The sequence below is a fragment of the Malaclemys terrapin genome, chromosome 10 (assembly GCF_027887155.1).
Source record: "Malaclemys terrapin pileata isolate rMalTer1 chromosome 10, rMalTer1.hap1, whole genome shotgun sequence".
In the NCBI taxonomy this organism is placed as follows: Eukaryota; Metazoa; Chordata; order Testudines; family Emydidae; genus Malaclemys; species Malaclemys terrapin.
The window spans coordinates 25,868,106-25,884,518 of NC_071514.1; the positions used below are offsets into that span (position 1 = coordinate 25,868,106).

General features: G+C 39.3%; 1 protein-coding gene across 9 annotated transcripts in view; it reads right to left on the reverse strand.

Moving 5' to 3' along the window:
• Window positions 1-1,585: 1,585 nt before the first annotated feature.
• The window catches only part of ZNF280D (zinc finger protein 280D), an 80,182-nt gene continuing 65,354 nt past the window's right edge, over window positions 1,586-16,413 (reverse strand). For 4 of the 9 annotated variants that reach the window (XM_054041416.1, XM_054041414.1, XM_054041417.1 and 1 more), the window contains 3 exons: window positions 12,411-12,456; window positions 9,339-9,394; window positions 1,586-3,446 (listed from right to left, as the gene is read on the reverse strand). In XM_054041416.1, coding sequence (XP_053897391.1) covers window positions 2,807-3,446; window positions 9,339-9,394; window positions 12,411-12,456 — 742 coding nt within the window. In that variant the 3' untranslated portion in view covers window positions 1,586-2,806. Of the gene's footprint in view, window positions 3,447-9,338; window positions 11,499-12,410; window positions 12,457-16,413 lie in introns of all 9 variants that reach the window. The other 5 variants (XR_008446426.1, XR_008446425.1, XM_054041415.1 and 2 more) reach the window with 5 other exon arrangements.

Consider the following 16,413-nt stretch of genomic DNA (forward strand, 5'->3'; position numbering starts at 1 on the left):
CCTTTTGGTTGATTGACTTCCCCACTGCCCCTTTTTTGGGATGCTCTGTTTATTTTAGGCTGTTAGTGGAAAAGTTACCATCACCAGCAACCACTCACCATGGGTCTGTTTTGCACAGGTCCACTGTTTCTTCACAGTCTTTAACAGCAGCAGTTATAACAAGATATAACAAGTCCACAGTGTAGAGAATTGCCTTTCCCAGATATTTTATTATTAATATATATACACAGAATTGCCAAACTCTCACAAACTTTATCATACGAACATAAGAACGGCCATAATGGGTCAGACCAAAGGTCCAGCTAGCCCAGTATCCTGTCTTCTCAGAGTAGCCAATTCCAGATGCCCCAGAGGGAATGAACAGAACAGGTAATCATCAAGTGATCCATCCCCTGTAGCCCATTCCGAGCTTCTGGCAAACAAAGGTTAGGGACACCATCCCTGACCATCCTGGCTAATAGCCATTGATGGACCTATCCTCCATGCATTTATCTAGTTCTTTTTTGAACCCCGTTATAGTCTTGGCCTTCATAACATCCTCTGGGAAAGAATTCCACAGTTTGACTGTGCGTAGTGTGAAGAAATACTCCCTTAACACAAGTCTTTTAATATCTGGTGTTTTTCTTGAAGCCCCAGATATTGGAATCATCCAATTAAGTGAGGATCTCAGCTTCCATTAAAAACAACGTTTCCACTACTTATGGTTGAGGAAAAAAACTTGAAAATGTAGATCCCAAACACTCAAGACCAGGAAGGCAAGCAAAAAGAATCCAACATTTATTATTTTTCAAAATCATGATTAAGGCTCATGTTTTTTGGAGTCTGGTGCACAATTTTGGAATGCTGGAGATTGGAAATACTGTTTATATTTAATAGCACCAAGAGAACTCGATAATCTAAGATAGCATCCTTACTTGTGAGCTGGCTGGTCTTGAGCTTTCTCAATCACAGCAAGACTACTGTTTCTAAGGGTACATCTACACTACCCGCCAATCTATCTATTGGGGATCGATTTATCGCGTCTAGTGTAGACGCAATAAATCAATCCCCGATCGCTCTGCCGTCAACCCCACGCTGTGAGGACGCGAGGTAAGTTGACTTAAGATACATCAACTTTAGCTATGCTATTCTCGTAGCTGAAGTTGCGTATCTTAGGTCGATCTCCCCCCCCACTGTCCCCAGTGTAGACCAGGCCTAACTGAGAGATTAACAAGGCCCAGGCTGCTAAATCAATTTACTTATTTAAACCTTTGCTAGTCCTGGCTAATGCTACATTGTGAGGCAATGAAATTTCCTCACAGGAACCAGTTTGGGTACTGTTGGCCCAGCAGAGTTCCTCCTCAAACTTCAAAGTAGCAGCATATCCTGTTCCAATATATTGAAACGGGAATAATGTGTAGGTATAGGCACTTGCTCATTAAATTTCAAAACACTTAAAATATTTCTCAACTCACTAATTTTAAGATGAAATCAAACAAGAATGGACGATAGCTTTTGGAACCTGCAACTAAATGTTTAAAGAAACTGAAAGACTATTTACAAACAAATTAATTACCTGAAAAGTAAAATTATTCACGAAGACAAATATTGTTGCAAATATTTACTCAAAAAAGTAATATTTACAGCAGTGTTTTAATAGCTATTCAAAACATTTAACATTCATTAAAAACAAAACTGAAAGAGTCAAATGCACATTGTAAAGGATTCAAATGGAGCATTTTAATGAAGTTTTGTTAATATTTCAAAGCAAGCTACTGTTAATCATATTATGCATTCCTATACCTAGCTGCTAACTACATAGCAAAAAAAAAACAAAAACAAAAAACAAAAAAACCACCCCAAAATCATTTCAGCAGCCATCTTCTTGTATATAAGTTAGACTACAAAAAGTCCTGAAATCAAATTATACATCTCTGCTTTATATGCCCTTGAGTCTTTTTTGTAACAGTTAGCAAGCAGCAGCTGCAAAATGGCAGAATACATGCCTGTCTGTTTCCAGTTCATTTTTTTAAAACAGTTTCTGCATTAAACCGTACTTTGGTTTCACTTGAAGACCATTCATATGGGTCTATCACTAATAAAAAATCATTAAAATAACTGTAATGGCCTAACAGCTACAGTACTTTGAGCAGTATTGCCCTACTTTATACAACTAGTACGTCAGGTAAATCTGCACAGCTTGCACACTGAGAAATCTCACATATATGTATTTATATTGTAATTTCCACTTTCACTGAAAGTTTAAGGTAAGCTTACAACCTGGCAAGATTACACCTGTACAGAGGTGCATAGATTCATTTAGTTCTGTTTACATGCTTTGACAGACAGGAATGTGACATCAAATCCAAAGTAGGTTTCTATTTATCCAAACTGTCAATAGGCGAATGCACCATTGTTGTGAGCATGCTCTATTTCAGCAGTCAGTTTACTTAATCCTTGTGATTCTAAGATTTCCACATGGAGACTATCTTCACACACAACAATAATCTCAATCTTTTGCTCTTGGGTAACAAACCACTTTATTGTAGGCAACACCATTGTGAAAATGATTTTTTTTTCCATTTTCAAGTGCCAGACTAGTAAAACATATCCTCTTCCTATCTCTTGGAGATATATGCCAATGTGCTATTCTTTGTAATATTTTGTTACTAAACTGCTTTCTTCATATACAACATCTACCCTTTTATTTTTCTATCTTAATACTCTGAATCGGCATCAATAAGCATACCCATCAGGAATGGTCCATGGTGTTCTTACCATAATTTATACAGCATACTACTTTATACTGAATGAAGTTAGTTTAATTTCAGCTTGCTTCATTCTCATCTGTCTGGTTTACAGTTGTTTCCATTCTGCTAGGACTGCTTCCTTTAGGAATGTCATCTGTTTGTTCAGAAACTAGTTCAGCTTTCTTTGATGAAGGTGCAACATTACCTTTTTGAAGGATCTCAGTAGCTTCATGCTCAAGTACCTCTGATGGAGTCAAAGGCTCCAAATGAATACTGCCTTGCTCGCTAATGTCAGAACTAACAGATTCAGGTTCATCTCTTTTTCTCAAAAACTGCTCAAAACTAACATCTTCACCCAATGTCAGTTTTAAGTCCTTTGTGTTCAAAGCTGCAAGCCTAGTTTCATCCAAGCTACCTTCTTTAGTCTGGTCATTCAAGATAGCATTCTCGGAACTTTGGCAAATTTTCAATTCAGTTTCATTACAAATATGTTTTTTTTGTTTCTCCTCTATGACTTGATCATTATTATCTGAAACACAACATACTGTTGTCTCACATGACGAGTTTCTTGAATAGTTGTCCTGGAGTACTAGATTGGAGTCATTTTCCATATTTGACGATGTACTTTCTTCACTCTTTTCAACTGACGAGCCATTGTTAGTTGGATTTCCATTGCATTCTTTTTTTGTTTCCTCTGAAGAGTTATTTGCTTGTCTGCTGGGAAAAAAATATCCACTTATTTCTCAGCCATCATAACAAATGTTTTAACATATGGGTCTACTCTGCAAAGTGACTAAAAATGTCACCGTAGAGTTCCATACTTGTCATCTCTTACTGACCTTCATATCAAGTAGAAAGTGCCCCCACAACTGCTAGCCTTGCAAACTCAGCCTTGCATCTAACAGCTGAGTTCTTTCCTTCCTTCAAATCATTGCCAGTAATAAAGATCTTTCAGGCCAAATTAGGCCCTTAGCTATACCTGTGCAACACAATGGTTTTTCAAATTATACTCTCAGTGACACCTATCATCACATTATCTAAACTGGACTGATGCAGGTATAACTGATTGGAATTTAGTAAATAATTCTGTAGATGATGCAAAAGAAATAGAATCCAGTTCACTCCATCTTAGTCTGATTGGCTCTGCGGTGTTAATAGGAATACAAAGCAATAAAAACTTGTTTTTGTCATTAAAGTGAGCTGCTTTGAATCTGAATTCACACAAGGAGCAGACCTACTGAGCAGAAAAGGTGGCATGTTTTATATCACTTTTCACAGTAAAACTGTATTTTAAATTAAAAGAAAGGTACTGAATTATCTAAGTCAAGTCAAGGAAAACCTTTCCATAAAAGTCTGTTTAGCTATTTATGCTAAAGGGACAATATTGGAACAAGAACAAATGGATATAAACTGGTCACAAACTAATTCAGGGTGGAAATTAGAAGATGGTTTCTAACCATCAGATGTTCTGGAACAGCCTCCAATAGGAAAGTGGGGGCAAGCAACTTAATTAGTTTTAAGAGAACTGGACAAATTTATGAGTGCTATTGTGTAATAGGGTTGCTTGTGATGGGGAAAGGCGGGGGGAGCCAGGCTCAACTGTTGCAGGGTTCACTTCTGGTTTACTTGTTATGTTCCTAAAAATTCATGCTTCATGTTTCAGCCAGCCACCAGCAGGGGCCTTGAAGGTATTCCCTCTCAAAGTATTCTGGGAGGTCGTTTTTTTCCCCTATCTCCTTCCTCTGAATCATAAGGAATGGCTGCCATTGGAAATAGAACACTGGGTGAGGTGGGCCTGGGCTTTAAGGTGGCACCAAGCATTATCTTTGTCTGGTGCTTGGATAGCTGATTCTTGCTCACGTTCTCAGAGTCTAACTGATCAACATACACAGGGTTGGGATGGAATTTCCTGCCCAAGTCAGATCAGCAATGATCTTGGATTTTTTTCACCTGCCTCTGCAGAATGAGAGTGTGGGTAACTTGCCAGGATTATCAGGATTTATCTCATTTAATCATTTCCCTGCCATTGCAGGGGCCTCAACCATTGGTGCACCTTGGTCACCCCTATTCTTGGCCTCAGGCGCATAATATTTTAGTCTCTTATGGGTCTAATTTAGTTTGGGCTCATTTCCATTGTTAGGTTTAATGTGCGAGTGGTAGGTGGTGTTGGTGGCCTGTAGTATACAGGAGGATAGAACAGATGACCTAGTAGTCCCTTCTGCCCTTAAAACTCTATGACTCCATAATAAAATCCAAGCCATAACATAGATAAGGTTTATATACAAAGTTGATATTGGCTGCACCTTGTATTACTGTAGCTTTTTAAAAAAATCAGATGCACTGCTCTAAAATAGCCAGGGAAATCAATATTCCCCAAATAAAAACTGAATTACATACTGTGACAGACCCAGACTAGTGGGGTACAGGAGTCTGGTAGAGGGCAAATATACTGGTCACTGGATGAGTAGTTTTCTGTTCCCTAAGTGACCAGAGCAGGGGCTGCACTGCAGTAATCAGGAACCTGCTAGAACCAGTTAAGGCAGGCAGGCTAATTAGGACACCTGGAGCCAATTAAGAAGAAGCTGCTAGAATCAATTAAGGCAGGCTAATCAGGTCTCTGGGCTGTTCCCCAACCCACATGGTGAATCTCTGAGGCAAGAAAATCCGCCAATAAGCGCAGGACCCACCAAGATAGAGGAGGAACTTTGTCACAATACTTAGAACTCAACATGTATATACAAAACCCTCAAATCTAAAACTTAAATTGAAAACAATCCCTGAACTCTGATATATACAGCCAAGAGATGTGTGAGGGAGAATAAGAGGGATTTTGGGGGGGATGGTGGGTGAGGAGGGGATTCTGATTAAAAGCTGCAGTATTATTCTAGCCCAGATATTACTTATTACAAAATTGAGAAGTTGCTCTGCTTTCAAGTTTTACTTTCACTTAAGAAGCTACACCAGGAATATTTATTAAAAAAACAAAAGCAAAGTGAACTTTCTTGTGCAGGATATAAAATTGATAAGAATTCAGCAACCAATAATATTTATCCAGACACTAGAAACAGCAGAGCCAGTTGTAATGTAAGCACCCCAACACTGCCACACCAATGTGTTTTACTAATACTCTGGAGGGATTCATTCAGAAGCCGCCCATTAAAACCCTTCCTCCACTGAGATTGCCAACAAAGGTAAAATTTATATTTCATTTTTATAAAATGCACCGTAACAAGTCTAAACCTCTACATAAAAAATGTAACATACAATTTTTGCTTATTGTTTAAGAACCTTCAAGGACAGGACCTTCTCCCAAACAAATAAATTCCTACCCTATCCCAACTCTTCCAGGAAAGATTTGAGAAAAGAGGTTTGCATGAGCTAGTGGATGCAACATGTTCCAGAGTTAAGGACTCTACATTCAGAATATCATATCTTCTGTGTCTTGATGCTTAAAATCTAGGGTTTTTTAGCATGATTGCTCCAGTTGACCTTGACCACGCTGCTGGAACAAGAAAAGAAAGATTGTCTCTCAGATAATCAAGACTTAAGTCATGTACAGGTTTACAGATTGAAGTTAATGCCTATGACAGTTCCTGGAGAAATGGTGTAATATATTTGCTATAGTTAATACTGCCTAACAAGCTAGCACCCTCATTCTGGACCAGCTGTAGCTACAAAGTGACGAAAAAAGATACTCCATACTGATCCACCTGGGATTCCAAGAGCACGCAGGAGTATAAGAACAGGTCCAAAGTGAGAACCTCTTAAAATGTGAATATACCCTCAATAAAATGGGCAAGACCAATCACTCCAAGCTCTCAAAATCTCACATATCCCTCAAGCATCAAATTCTCCACCTTTTCCAGACTGAACCCCTATGCATTTGTTTTCATCCAAGCTCAATTTTGGCCAGGCACTGGAAAGCAGCCTATGCATCATTTGACACTGATGAAGAAATGGATAAAACTGTGTGCCATCAGCACACTGACAAATTTATATATCCTACTACTAGTTTATTTATACATGTTGAACTGAAGGGTGTAAGATTAACAATAATTTTGCAAATTCACTCAAAAAGACCTCTTGCAGCAAAGGCATTTAGTTACCCAAAACAAATGGTGACCCCCTCAGATAAAAAGACATACAATGTCTCTAAAGCAATACCATCTACCTTGACCAAGGACTGCAGATGTGTCAACAAAACCTAGTGGTTTGTGACAAATTAAGACATTGAGTCAAAAATACTATTTGGTATTGAGAAATAAATATGAAAAATTGTCATTTTGTTAGTAAGGCTGTGGCTGAAAAAGAATAGCCTTCTGTCTGATACTTGAAGGAATGAAATATCCTGTAAGCTAACTATTTTGACAAATGTGCATGTAAAGAAACAGCTAACTGTCGATGTGAGGGGAAAAAAGAGGAAAAACTGCAATCTTCCAGAGAGAAGGAAGGTTTTGAGTAAATACAGTTAGCCAGCTGGCTACCATACAATGAAAACAAGTATTCACTTCCTGGAGTTGTATGCTTGCATAACCCTTCGTGTCCAGATGAGAATACCAAGAACGCACTATGGTAATGAGCAAGTTGACATGTGGCCCTAAAGTAGCCAGTTTTGACAGTAAGAGGAATCCAAAATCAGGGGCTAACCTAAGACATAAGTTAAAGAGCCAAGACTAACAGCTTAGAGAAACAGAGTTACAGAACTCTAGAAATTTGAAGCGTTGCTGTTGTTGTTTTTAAATCTCTCTTGTAATTTTAAGGATTTGGGTCTCGCTAGGGGATACTAGGGAAACAACTCTACATATACTTGCTTTTTGAAACTTTTATGAGTTCATTTGATCTTCTCTTTGTTTTATTTTGAACATTTGGGGATTTTTCATTTTCTGGGAAGATTCCTATAGTCTGTCCCAAGGAAAGGTAAACAACCCTCTTGTTTGAAAGAAGAGATATAAAAAGGGAATGGGTTTTATGGTCATGCTTGAGTTCTCACTCAAAAGCCTGACCATGGAGCCATGTTAAAACTTTTGCTGAATTGTGAAACATGGGAAAAAACTAGACCATTGATGAGTCAGAGAGCAAGGTGACTTGAGCAATGGTATCAAGGCTGCTGATGAAACTAAAAAGGATCAATATGGACTCCTGACAACTGCCAAGAGGATACTGTCAACAGACAAAACTAGTCAATGCTATGTTATATCTTGGCTTAAATCAAACAGAGATCAACAAATTTGGAGGATTAAAAAATGATTGATACCAGAGGTACTTTGCCCCAGTTTTCTATATTTAAAAAAAATATAATCATAGTGGTGGTTTTCATCATGTTAAGATCTGTGCACTAGGAACTAGACGGACTCAACCAACTCATCTCCTCTAGGCCACTGAACTATTTTCAAACTTGAATAGATGTGTCATTACAAAGCAGAAATTTGCAACAAATACAGATGGGGAGGCAGGGAGAAGCTAGTTAATATGATACACAATTGTCTAATGTATCAAGATTAGAATGATTTATTACTGTTCTGAGCTGGATTTGAAACAATGATCTAGCAAAGGAGAGGCTTTGTAGTCATTGCTAAACCTGAACCATCCAATTTCCATTATTAAGCAAGCATTTTAAGTGAAAGTAAAATTTCAGAGTATCAGACATACTTCAGAAGTGGTCTTTGGTATGACCAGAGGAGGGAAAAGCAAGGGAGAACATTTTATGTATGGAAAAGTAATTGTCAGGCTTTTGTATTAAAGCTTACAGTACATACAGGCTTTAAAAATCAAGACACTACAAATGTGTACGAATATAGAATAATATAATTAAGGTAGAAATTTGTGGCAAACAACTTTTAAGGACTACTTCAGGACCATGGTTTTGTAAATTAATAACTGCAATAGGCCACTTCAGGATGATAATTTTGGTGTAATAATTCACATTTTGTACAAATAATTGAACTTTTCCAACAACCTTTTGCCCAGATAAAAATATACATTATTTCACAACTCATGTCAAGTTTTACTGATTCACAGATTTTTATGTAACCAGTCTGAATTAAAGTTAGTAATGTGTGTGTATTGCTGTATGTTACAATTAATTACCCAACAAGTTCACATATATTGCTTTACAAAAAACCTCCAAATTTTGAAGAGTATCTTTTCACGAGTGTGAAAATATGTTTTTAAGAAGCCATACTGATGTTTTTTAAAACATTTGTTATTTAATTACAATGCATGTTCCCTAATTTTACCCCTCTACTTTTTCCCCTGAAAATACCCTTACTATTCAGATTCATTAATATAATAAATAATCCTTCTTTTCAGTATTTTGTACATGTCTTTTGGTGGAATTATTTTTTGAATGTGACTGTATGTTTATAAATATTAAGGCTTTAAAATTTGTAACAAATACACAAATTTTGGAGCCCGACAGCCCAAGTTCCACGTCTTGTTGAGTAAATACACAACATCTGCTATTTAAAAATTACTTTCTACCATAAAAAAAATTAACAGTATGCAAATACTAATTAAAATATTTTCTCCCAATTACCTGAGAAATAACACAGCACATGTGTTATTTTATGTACTTGAATTTCAAGAGATGCAGCTGTTCCTTATATTTACCTTTCAAAAGTCGATGTTTCTGTTTTTCCTTCAGGCAAACTAGGTCTTGAATTTTGCTGTAATAATTAATGATATTTTTTTATTTTACATCCATGACCAACTGATTATACTGCAGTGCAGCAGAAAGAATGTTATTGTTATTTCCCCAGATCTGCAAGTTAGTAGAGATCCAGTGGATAGCTTAGTACAGACACTTGCAACCAGTCTTCCAAGTTAAGAAAACGTAGATCACATTTTTAGCACACATTTCTGTGACCCTTATTCATATACGTAGACCCACTCACATCTCACTTGAGTAGGGTCTGCAGAACTGAGTCCCCACAGTTGTTCATTTGGAGGAAGAATATCAAGACTGAACTACAGATTTGTTGACCATCAGTGGAAGACAAAAGTGAAGTTAATGCAATTTAAAGTATTACACAGGACTTCCTGGACAGTATCTATTGGAGATGTATTAGATAAGGAAGACTGACATACAAATTTGTCTCATATAAAACTGTAAGGCTCTGGTTGTAAGTGCTTAGTGTGATAGCTTTATAGGAGAACAAATTGTCCACTATCATAACTTAATAGGATAAGTGATTTTTCAGCACTGGAAGGCATAATAAAAATGAGCTAATTCTTTCATGTATAAAATAACTAATTGTAAAAAAGTAAAAGAGTGCTCCAATGATGGCATTTGGAAATGGCCAAAGTAGTCCAATAAAAGCATCTGCCATAATGCAGACTCTTAGGCCCACGCAAAGCCCCATTGAAGTCAATGAAGGGTCAGGGCCTAAAATGACAAAATTTGGCAATTTAACTCATAATGGTCACTGTTCAAAATTATAAATGGATTTTGCATTTAAAATGAAAAATTGTTAATGTATAATGTTCAAAAAAGTATCCTAAATTTCTATTATTTGTACTGAGCTTTTTTTTTAGTCAAATCGTTTTTTCTTTTTTGTTTTCGTATTGTATACTCCTCATATATATATGTAACATACAATACATATGATATATGGGGATCTGTGACTCTGCTACAATGAGACCAAATTCTACAGCAAACATCTTCAAATTCCATGGCAATGTTAATCTGTTCTAAATAGCCTTCATTCTGATCCCTTCACTCATATAAAAAAACAAAACAAAACCACACAATGATGGCTCATACTCACTGACCTAAAATTATTTCCAACAAAGATTATCTTCAACTATGGATTTTTCACTATGTCCTGCAGGTGACTTGGCTCCACTCTCCATGCCTTGGATCCCATGATGATGTACAGCTGGCCTGCTACAGAACCTCCTTCCCCACCCATGTCTACCTAGGAAGGGGTGAGCTTATAGATAACTTCAGCAACTCATCTCCCTATGATGTTCTCAAGGCAACCTAGCTGGCCAGCCTATGCTTTTGGTTCCCCAAGATCCAGGCTGTAAATTAGACTCCAGCTCTGGTCTCTGACCCCATTATCTAATATTATCAAAAGAGCAGAAAGCATGCACTATAACCCAGTTAACTCCTCCTGACAGGGAAAAACTAGAGAGCAAAATACAGCTGCAGTCAGATCCAGGCAGAGCAAGTATATGAAACAAAATGTTGAGCACCTGGCTGCAGCAAAATTTAAAACATTTCATGCCATTGGGGAAAAATAACCAATTCCACAGCTATAGAATCAGAATTCAAGAGGCCCCGACAAAGCTGAAGGGGCAGGTCATATCTCTGAGGGCTGCTTCAGGCTCTCTGCAAACCTCAAAGAAATGGTCTGCACTTTGTTCATATTTTCAGTGTAATGCATCTTCTGCAATCTTCGCCTGGAAGTTGAAGCTAGACAGTCAGACTGGAAATAAGGTGTAAATTTTTAAACAGTGAACGTAACCACTGGAACAATTTACCAAGGGTCATGGTGGATTCTACATCACTGGCACCTTTAAAATCTAGATTGGATGTTTTTCTAAAATATATGCTCTAGGAATTAATTTGGGGAAGTTCTATGGTCTGTACTATACAGGAGGTCAGACTAGATGATCACAGTGGTCCATTCTGGCTTTGGAATCTATGGAAAAAAATCATAAGGGCTAGAAATTTAATTTTTGTTTTTAAATGAAAGCAGAGGTTCTAGAGCACAATTCTGCAGGGCAATTGGGTGAATTCCACAGCAAATTCCACGCTGCTGAATCCTGGAATACATGAGGCCCCATTATACACATGTAAAATACATTCTTAATATTCTGTTTCAACAATATTTAATGAAAACATACAAAGAAAACGCTGGAGAACCTTAAGAGAAGCACATTTCTGTCCCCAGACCCAGAAGATCTACTACGGTTCTGTAGGAAACAAGTACTAATTACAAACAGGGTCTGTGCCAGGTCCTAGGCCTTTCCCTCCACCCACTGGAAGAGTGGGGTTTCTGTAACTGCAGATTCTCTTTTCTGAAGAGTCTCAACAAGGCAAGCGGGAGAACAATGTCCATTATTCCACCAAGTATGCCCACTACTCTGCAAATCCCAACCCACAGGAGAACGTTCTGCAGGGTGTTAAGGGAGTGAGAGTGGGTGGTATGAGAATGTATATATGATAGACTCCAACTACCCCCTTCCACATAGAGCAGGGCAGAGCTGTGAAGAGATCTGGGAAAAGCAGTCTAGACTAGCAAAGGAATGACTGAAGTTTTTTTTTTTTTAATAAAATTTTTAGTTTTAACCATGCCAAAGAGTGCAATTTTTTTTAAAAAGTCACTTTCTCACTTCTATTAAGTCTAGGCAGTATACATAGGGCAACTAACAATGGATTCATTAGATTGACATTTCACTCCAATCAGTATATGAATGCCAATTGGAAGTTTCTAGATATAGCAAATTTAAAGGACATTGACTGGAGGGACATTTTAGTTATGTCATTTGAAAACAGATGACAATGCAGGACAAGGCTTGATTCTTCAAAACAAATGTGTCTCCTGGACATACTAACCTTATTATACAGCAGTGCATACATATGTATTTAAGTAGTATCTTCCCAGTTGGTTAACCATTATAGACATTCAAAAATATTTGGTATGCAGACATCTTTAGACTATAATAAAATATTACCTCAGACTTTGAAATCTCCACCAGAGAGAGAGAAGTTGCCTTTAACCTAGTGAATAACGAATTGAGATTCAGAGTTTTCATACTGTACTGTTAATATTAAAAATAGAGGTGAAAATAGGACAAATATTATACTGACAGTAAGAAAAATACCATAGCAGCTTGAAATCTATTTTTATAGTTAAAATGGATCTGAGTTGGCTTAAAATCTATTTCATATTTTAACATCTCAAAACATTTATTGTATACATGTAGTAAGTTGTACACAAACTTGTTTCGTGTGACCCTTTCCCATTTATTTCATTGATGGAAAAAAGGAAAGTAATAGTCTCACAAAACTTCAAGAAATACTGTTCTGCTAATAGTTGCTGTAAGTCTATTTGATGATAGATGATGCATCTTTCCCACGATCAACCTCTCAAACTATGACTGAATCACCATTTTACCCAAATAAATTCCTAAGATTTATATATAAAAATAGCTATATTTTACAAAGTTAAAACATGTTTCTCTCATACAGCTACACAATGACATTACAGAGAAACATTCCTACAACAAAACTATTGCATATGTCTTTCTTAAATTGTATAATTTATTGCATCCAATAGCTCAGAATAAAGTTTTTTTTGTAAAACTGACCTTCAACTATCACTTAGAGGATATTCTTCCCCAAAAATATCTTCACAAGCACAATCCATACAATAGATAGCTACAAATTATTTAAATTTATTGACTTCTAAACCCACATTAATTAAACAGCTTATCACAACATCACCCTGATTGATTTTCTGTGTTTATATGAGAAAATGCTACTGCAGAGGGAGCAAGAAGTACATATGTCCTGTAAAACCTTGTTAAGTCATCAGTTTTAATATAAAATCTAACCTTTCAAAGGCTTTTTGTTTTAGAAATTGCTTGTGGCCATATCTTCTTTGTTGATGCTGCATTAAAGTCAATTTTAATCAGCTGACGTATGGTGCTGTTACTATCAGACCTGAGTAGTAATGTTATTAATCATGAATTAAATTATTCATGACCTCAGTGAGGCTTAATGACTGCTTCTACAATGTGCGATATACCTTGCATAAGAAACAGTCATTTAAATTTTATGAAAAACAGATAACACCAGCACTATGACTGATGTCATTTAGCCTAATTGCGTTCTACTATTGACTAATACAAGAAAAAACAGTGTTAATAAACACCATTTCAATAATCTTTAAACATTCTCAATGGACATCATAAAACTTATGTTTATTAATAACAACACCTTGGTAGGTATTAATAATGACTTTGCTAGTATTATGCAAACCCATTTATGATTATTTATTACATCCTGATTTATGATATAGAATGTGGCATATATATATATTCAAGGGGACTAAAGATCATACTGTTTTTTGTAGCACTTAGCATTATATTAACGTAAAACTAATTAACAATGAGAAAAACAGAGTAAATCAAGTGTTAAAATTGTGTACGATAAATGACGCACTAAAACCACTCTTTTCAGTCAGGGATTTAGAATACTCTGAAGTATTTAATCATGAGTAGGAACACCAATAAAAAATGAAGTGGCATCTCTCTACTACTTGGCTCAGCTTCATTGTTTTAATGATTTCTATGCAGAGAATATAATAAATGTGTTTTTAATAATGATTTATCTAAAGCACAGACAATAGTTAGAAAAATGTGGTCAAAAGGCCAGACCAATTTAAATACCACAAAGATATAGTTGTGGAGTCAGCGGGGGTTCTGCCACTAATTTCAATACTTGTTTACAGTATCTTTATTCCCTACTATATCAAACTCCTTAAAGACTAACAGATTTATTTGGGCATAAGCTCTCGTGGGTAAAAAACCCACTGCGGGTGCGGTGCTGTGGCGGGGTCCTGGAGCGAGACAACGAAGGGGAACGGCATCGATGTTCGTGTCGCGAGTGGCTATGGTAGCCCTTCGGAGACGAAGACCTTCGGTGTCATCTGTCTCGGTCTCTCGAGGCGGAGCGGTGCCTGGAGCCCGTGTCAGTCAGAACCCAGCCAGACAACCTGGTGGGGGCTGACGGTGACCGGCGTGGACTACGCATGGGATGGTGACTGGATGGCGAATGGCATCAGGAACATTCCCTCGACCACAAACGGTACCAAGCCGGGGGTGACTGCGGAGATCCCAGCAATGGTTTGCCTCTGGACCGTGGAGTCAGCGTTGGTGGTGCCCCTGGTACCGGCATAGACATAACGTCCCAAGCCGTTTGCAGGGCCTCCGGCGTGGAGGGCATCCGGACATCTGGGGAAGCCTGCTCTGAATGGGCTGGGCTACTCCGCTCGACCTGAGTCGGAGGCCTGGAGGCTGATAGGGACCGAGGACTGCCCAACATGGGCCTAGCCTCTCCCCTGGTTTTGCTCCGGTGCCACGGCGGAGAAGGCCTCTTCTGAGCCTTCTTGGCGTGCCCCGCGGACGGGGAGCGGTGCCGACTGGTAGATGGCACCGATGGGTCGCCGCGCACCACCACCACGTTATCCGGTGCCGACTTGGGGAATGGCGTGCCGGAGTCGGGGTCAATGCTCACTCCATCAGGTTAGCCCAGAGCCGAATGTCTCTTTCTCTCCTGGTCCTAGGCTTGAAAGACCTGCAAATCTTGCAGCAATCGCTGAGATGGATTTCACCCAGACAGCATAAACAGTCTGTGTGCGGATCACTCACTGGCATCGGTCGTCTACAAGTGTCGTACAACTTAAAACCCGGGGCACGGGGCATGCCGCGGCACGGGCTCACTAAACTAAACTAATCTAACTACTTCAAAGGACAGTTACCTGTTCCATAACTGTTGTTCTTCGAGATGTGTTGCTCGTGTCTATTCTACAGTAGGTGTGCAGGCTCGCCACGTGCACAAGTACCGGAAGTTTTTCCCTTAGCAGCATCCATAGTGGGGGAGCACCGCTGCGACCCCTGGAGTAGCGCCGACATATCGTGCCATAAAGCGGGCTGCGTGCTCCCTCCACCCTCAGTTCCTTCTTGCCAGACAACTCCGACAGAGGGGAAAGGAGGGTGGGACGTGGAATAGACAGGAGCAACACATCTCGAAGAACGCCAGTTACGGAACGGGTAACTGTCCTTTCTTCTTCGAGTGATTGCTCCTGTGTATTCCACAGTAGGTGACTCCAAGCTAGTCCTGATGGAGGTGGGTAGGAGTTCTAAATGATAAAGGTTAAGGGTTACCCAGGCGGAGCACCACCCTACCAAACCCGGCGGCGTCCCTTGCTTGGGAGACGATCGCATAGTACGATGCAGAAGTATGGACAGAGGACCATGTAGCAGCCCTGCAGATGTCCTGAACAGGGACATGAGCCACATAGGCCGCTGACGAGGCCTGGGCTCTCGTCGAATGCGCCTTAACAATAGGAGGCAGGGGAACCCCTGCCAGGTCGTAACAGGTGCGAATGCACGAGGTAATCCAGCGGGAGATCCACTGGGTGGAAACCGATTGCCCCCTCATGTGCTCGACCGTAGCAACAAAAAGCTGAGGGGATTTCCGGAATGGTCTTGTTCGATCTAAGTAAAAGGCCAGCGCTCTACGCACATCTAGCATGTGTAGGTGTCGTTCCTCATTGGAAGAATGGGGCTTAGGACACAGGACTGGCAGGAAAATGTCCTGGTCCATATGAAACGCTGAGACCACCTTCGGGAGGAAGGCTGGGTGCGGGCGAAGCTGGACCTTCCCCTTATGGAAGACAGTGTACGGGGGATCCGAGGTCAGCGCCCTAAGCTCCGAAACCCTGTGGGCTAAGGCGATAGCCACCAAAAACGCCACTTTCTCAGATAAGTGGGACCAGGAGCAAGTGGCCAAGGGCTCAAAGGGAGGTCCCGTGAGGCGTGACAGCACCAGGTTCAGGTCCCAAGGAGGAACCGGGGGTCTAGCATAAGGGAACGCTCTGTCCAAACCCTTTAAAAACCTGGAAGTCATGTGGTGGGAGAACACTGACTGTCCCGCCACCCAAAATGGCCG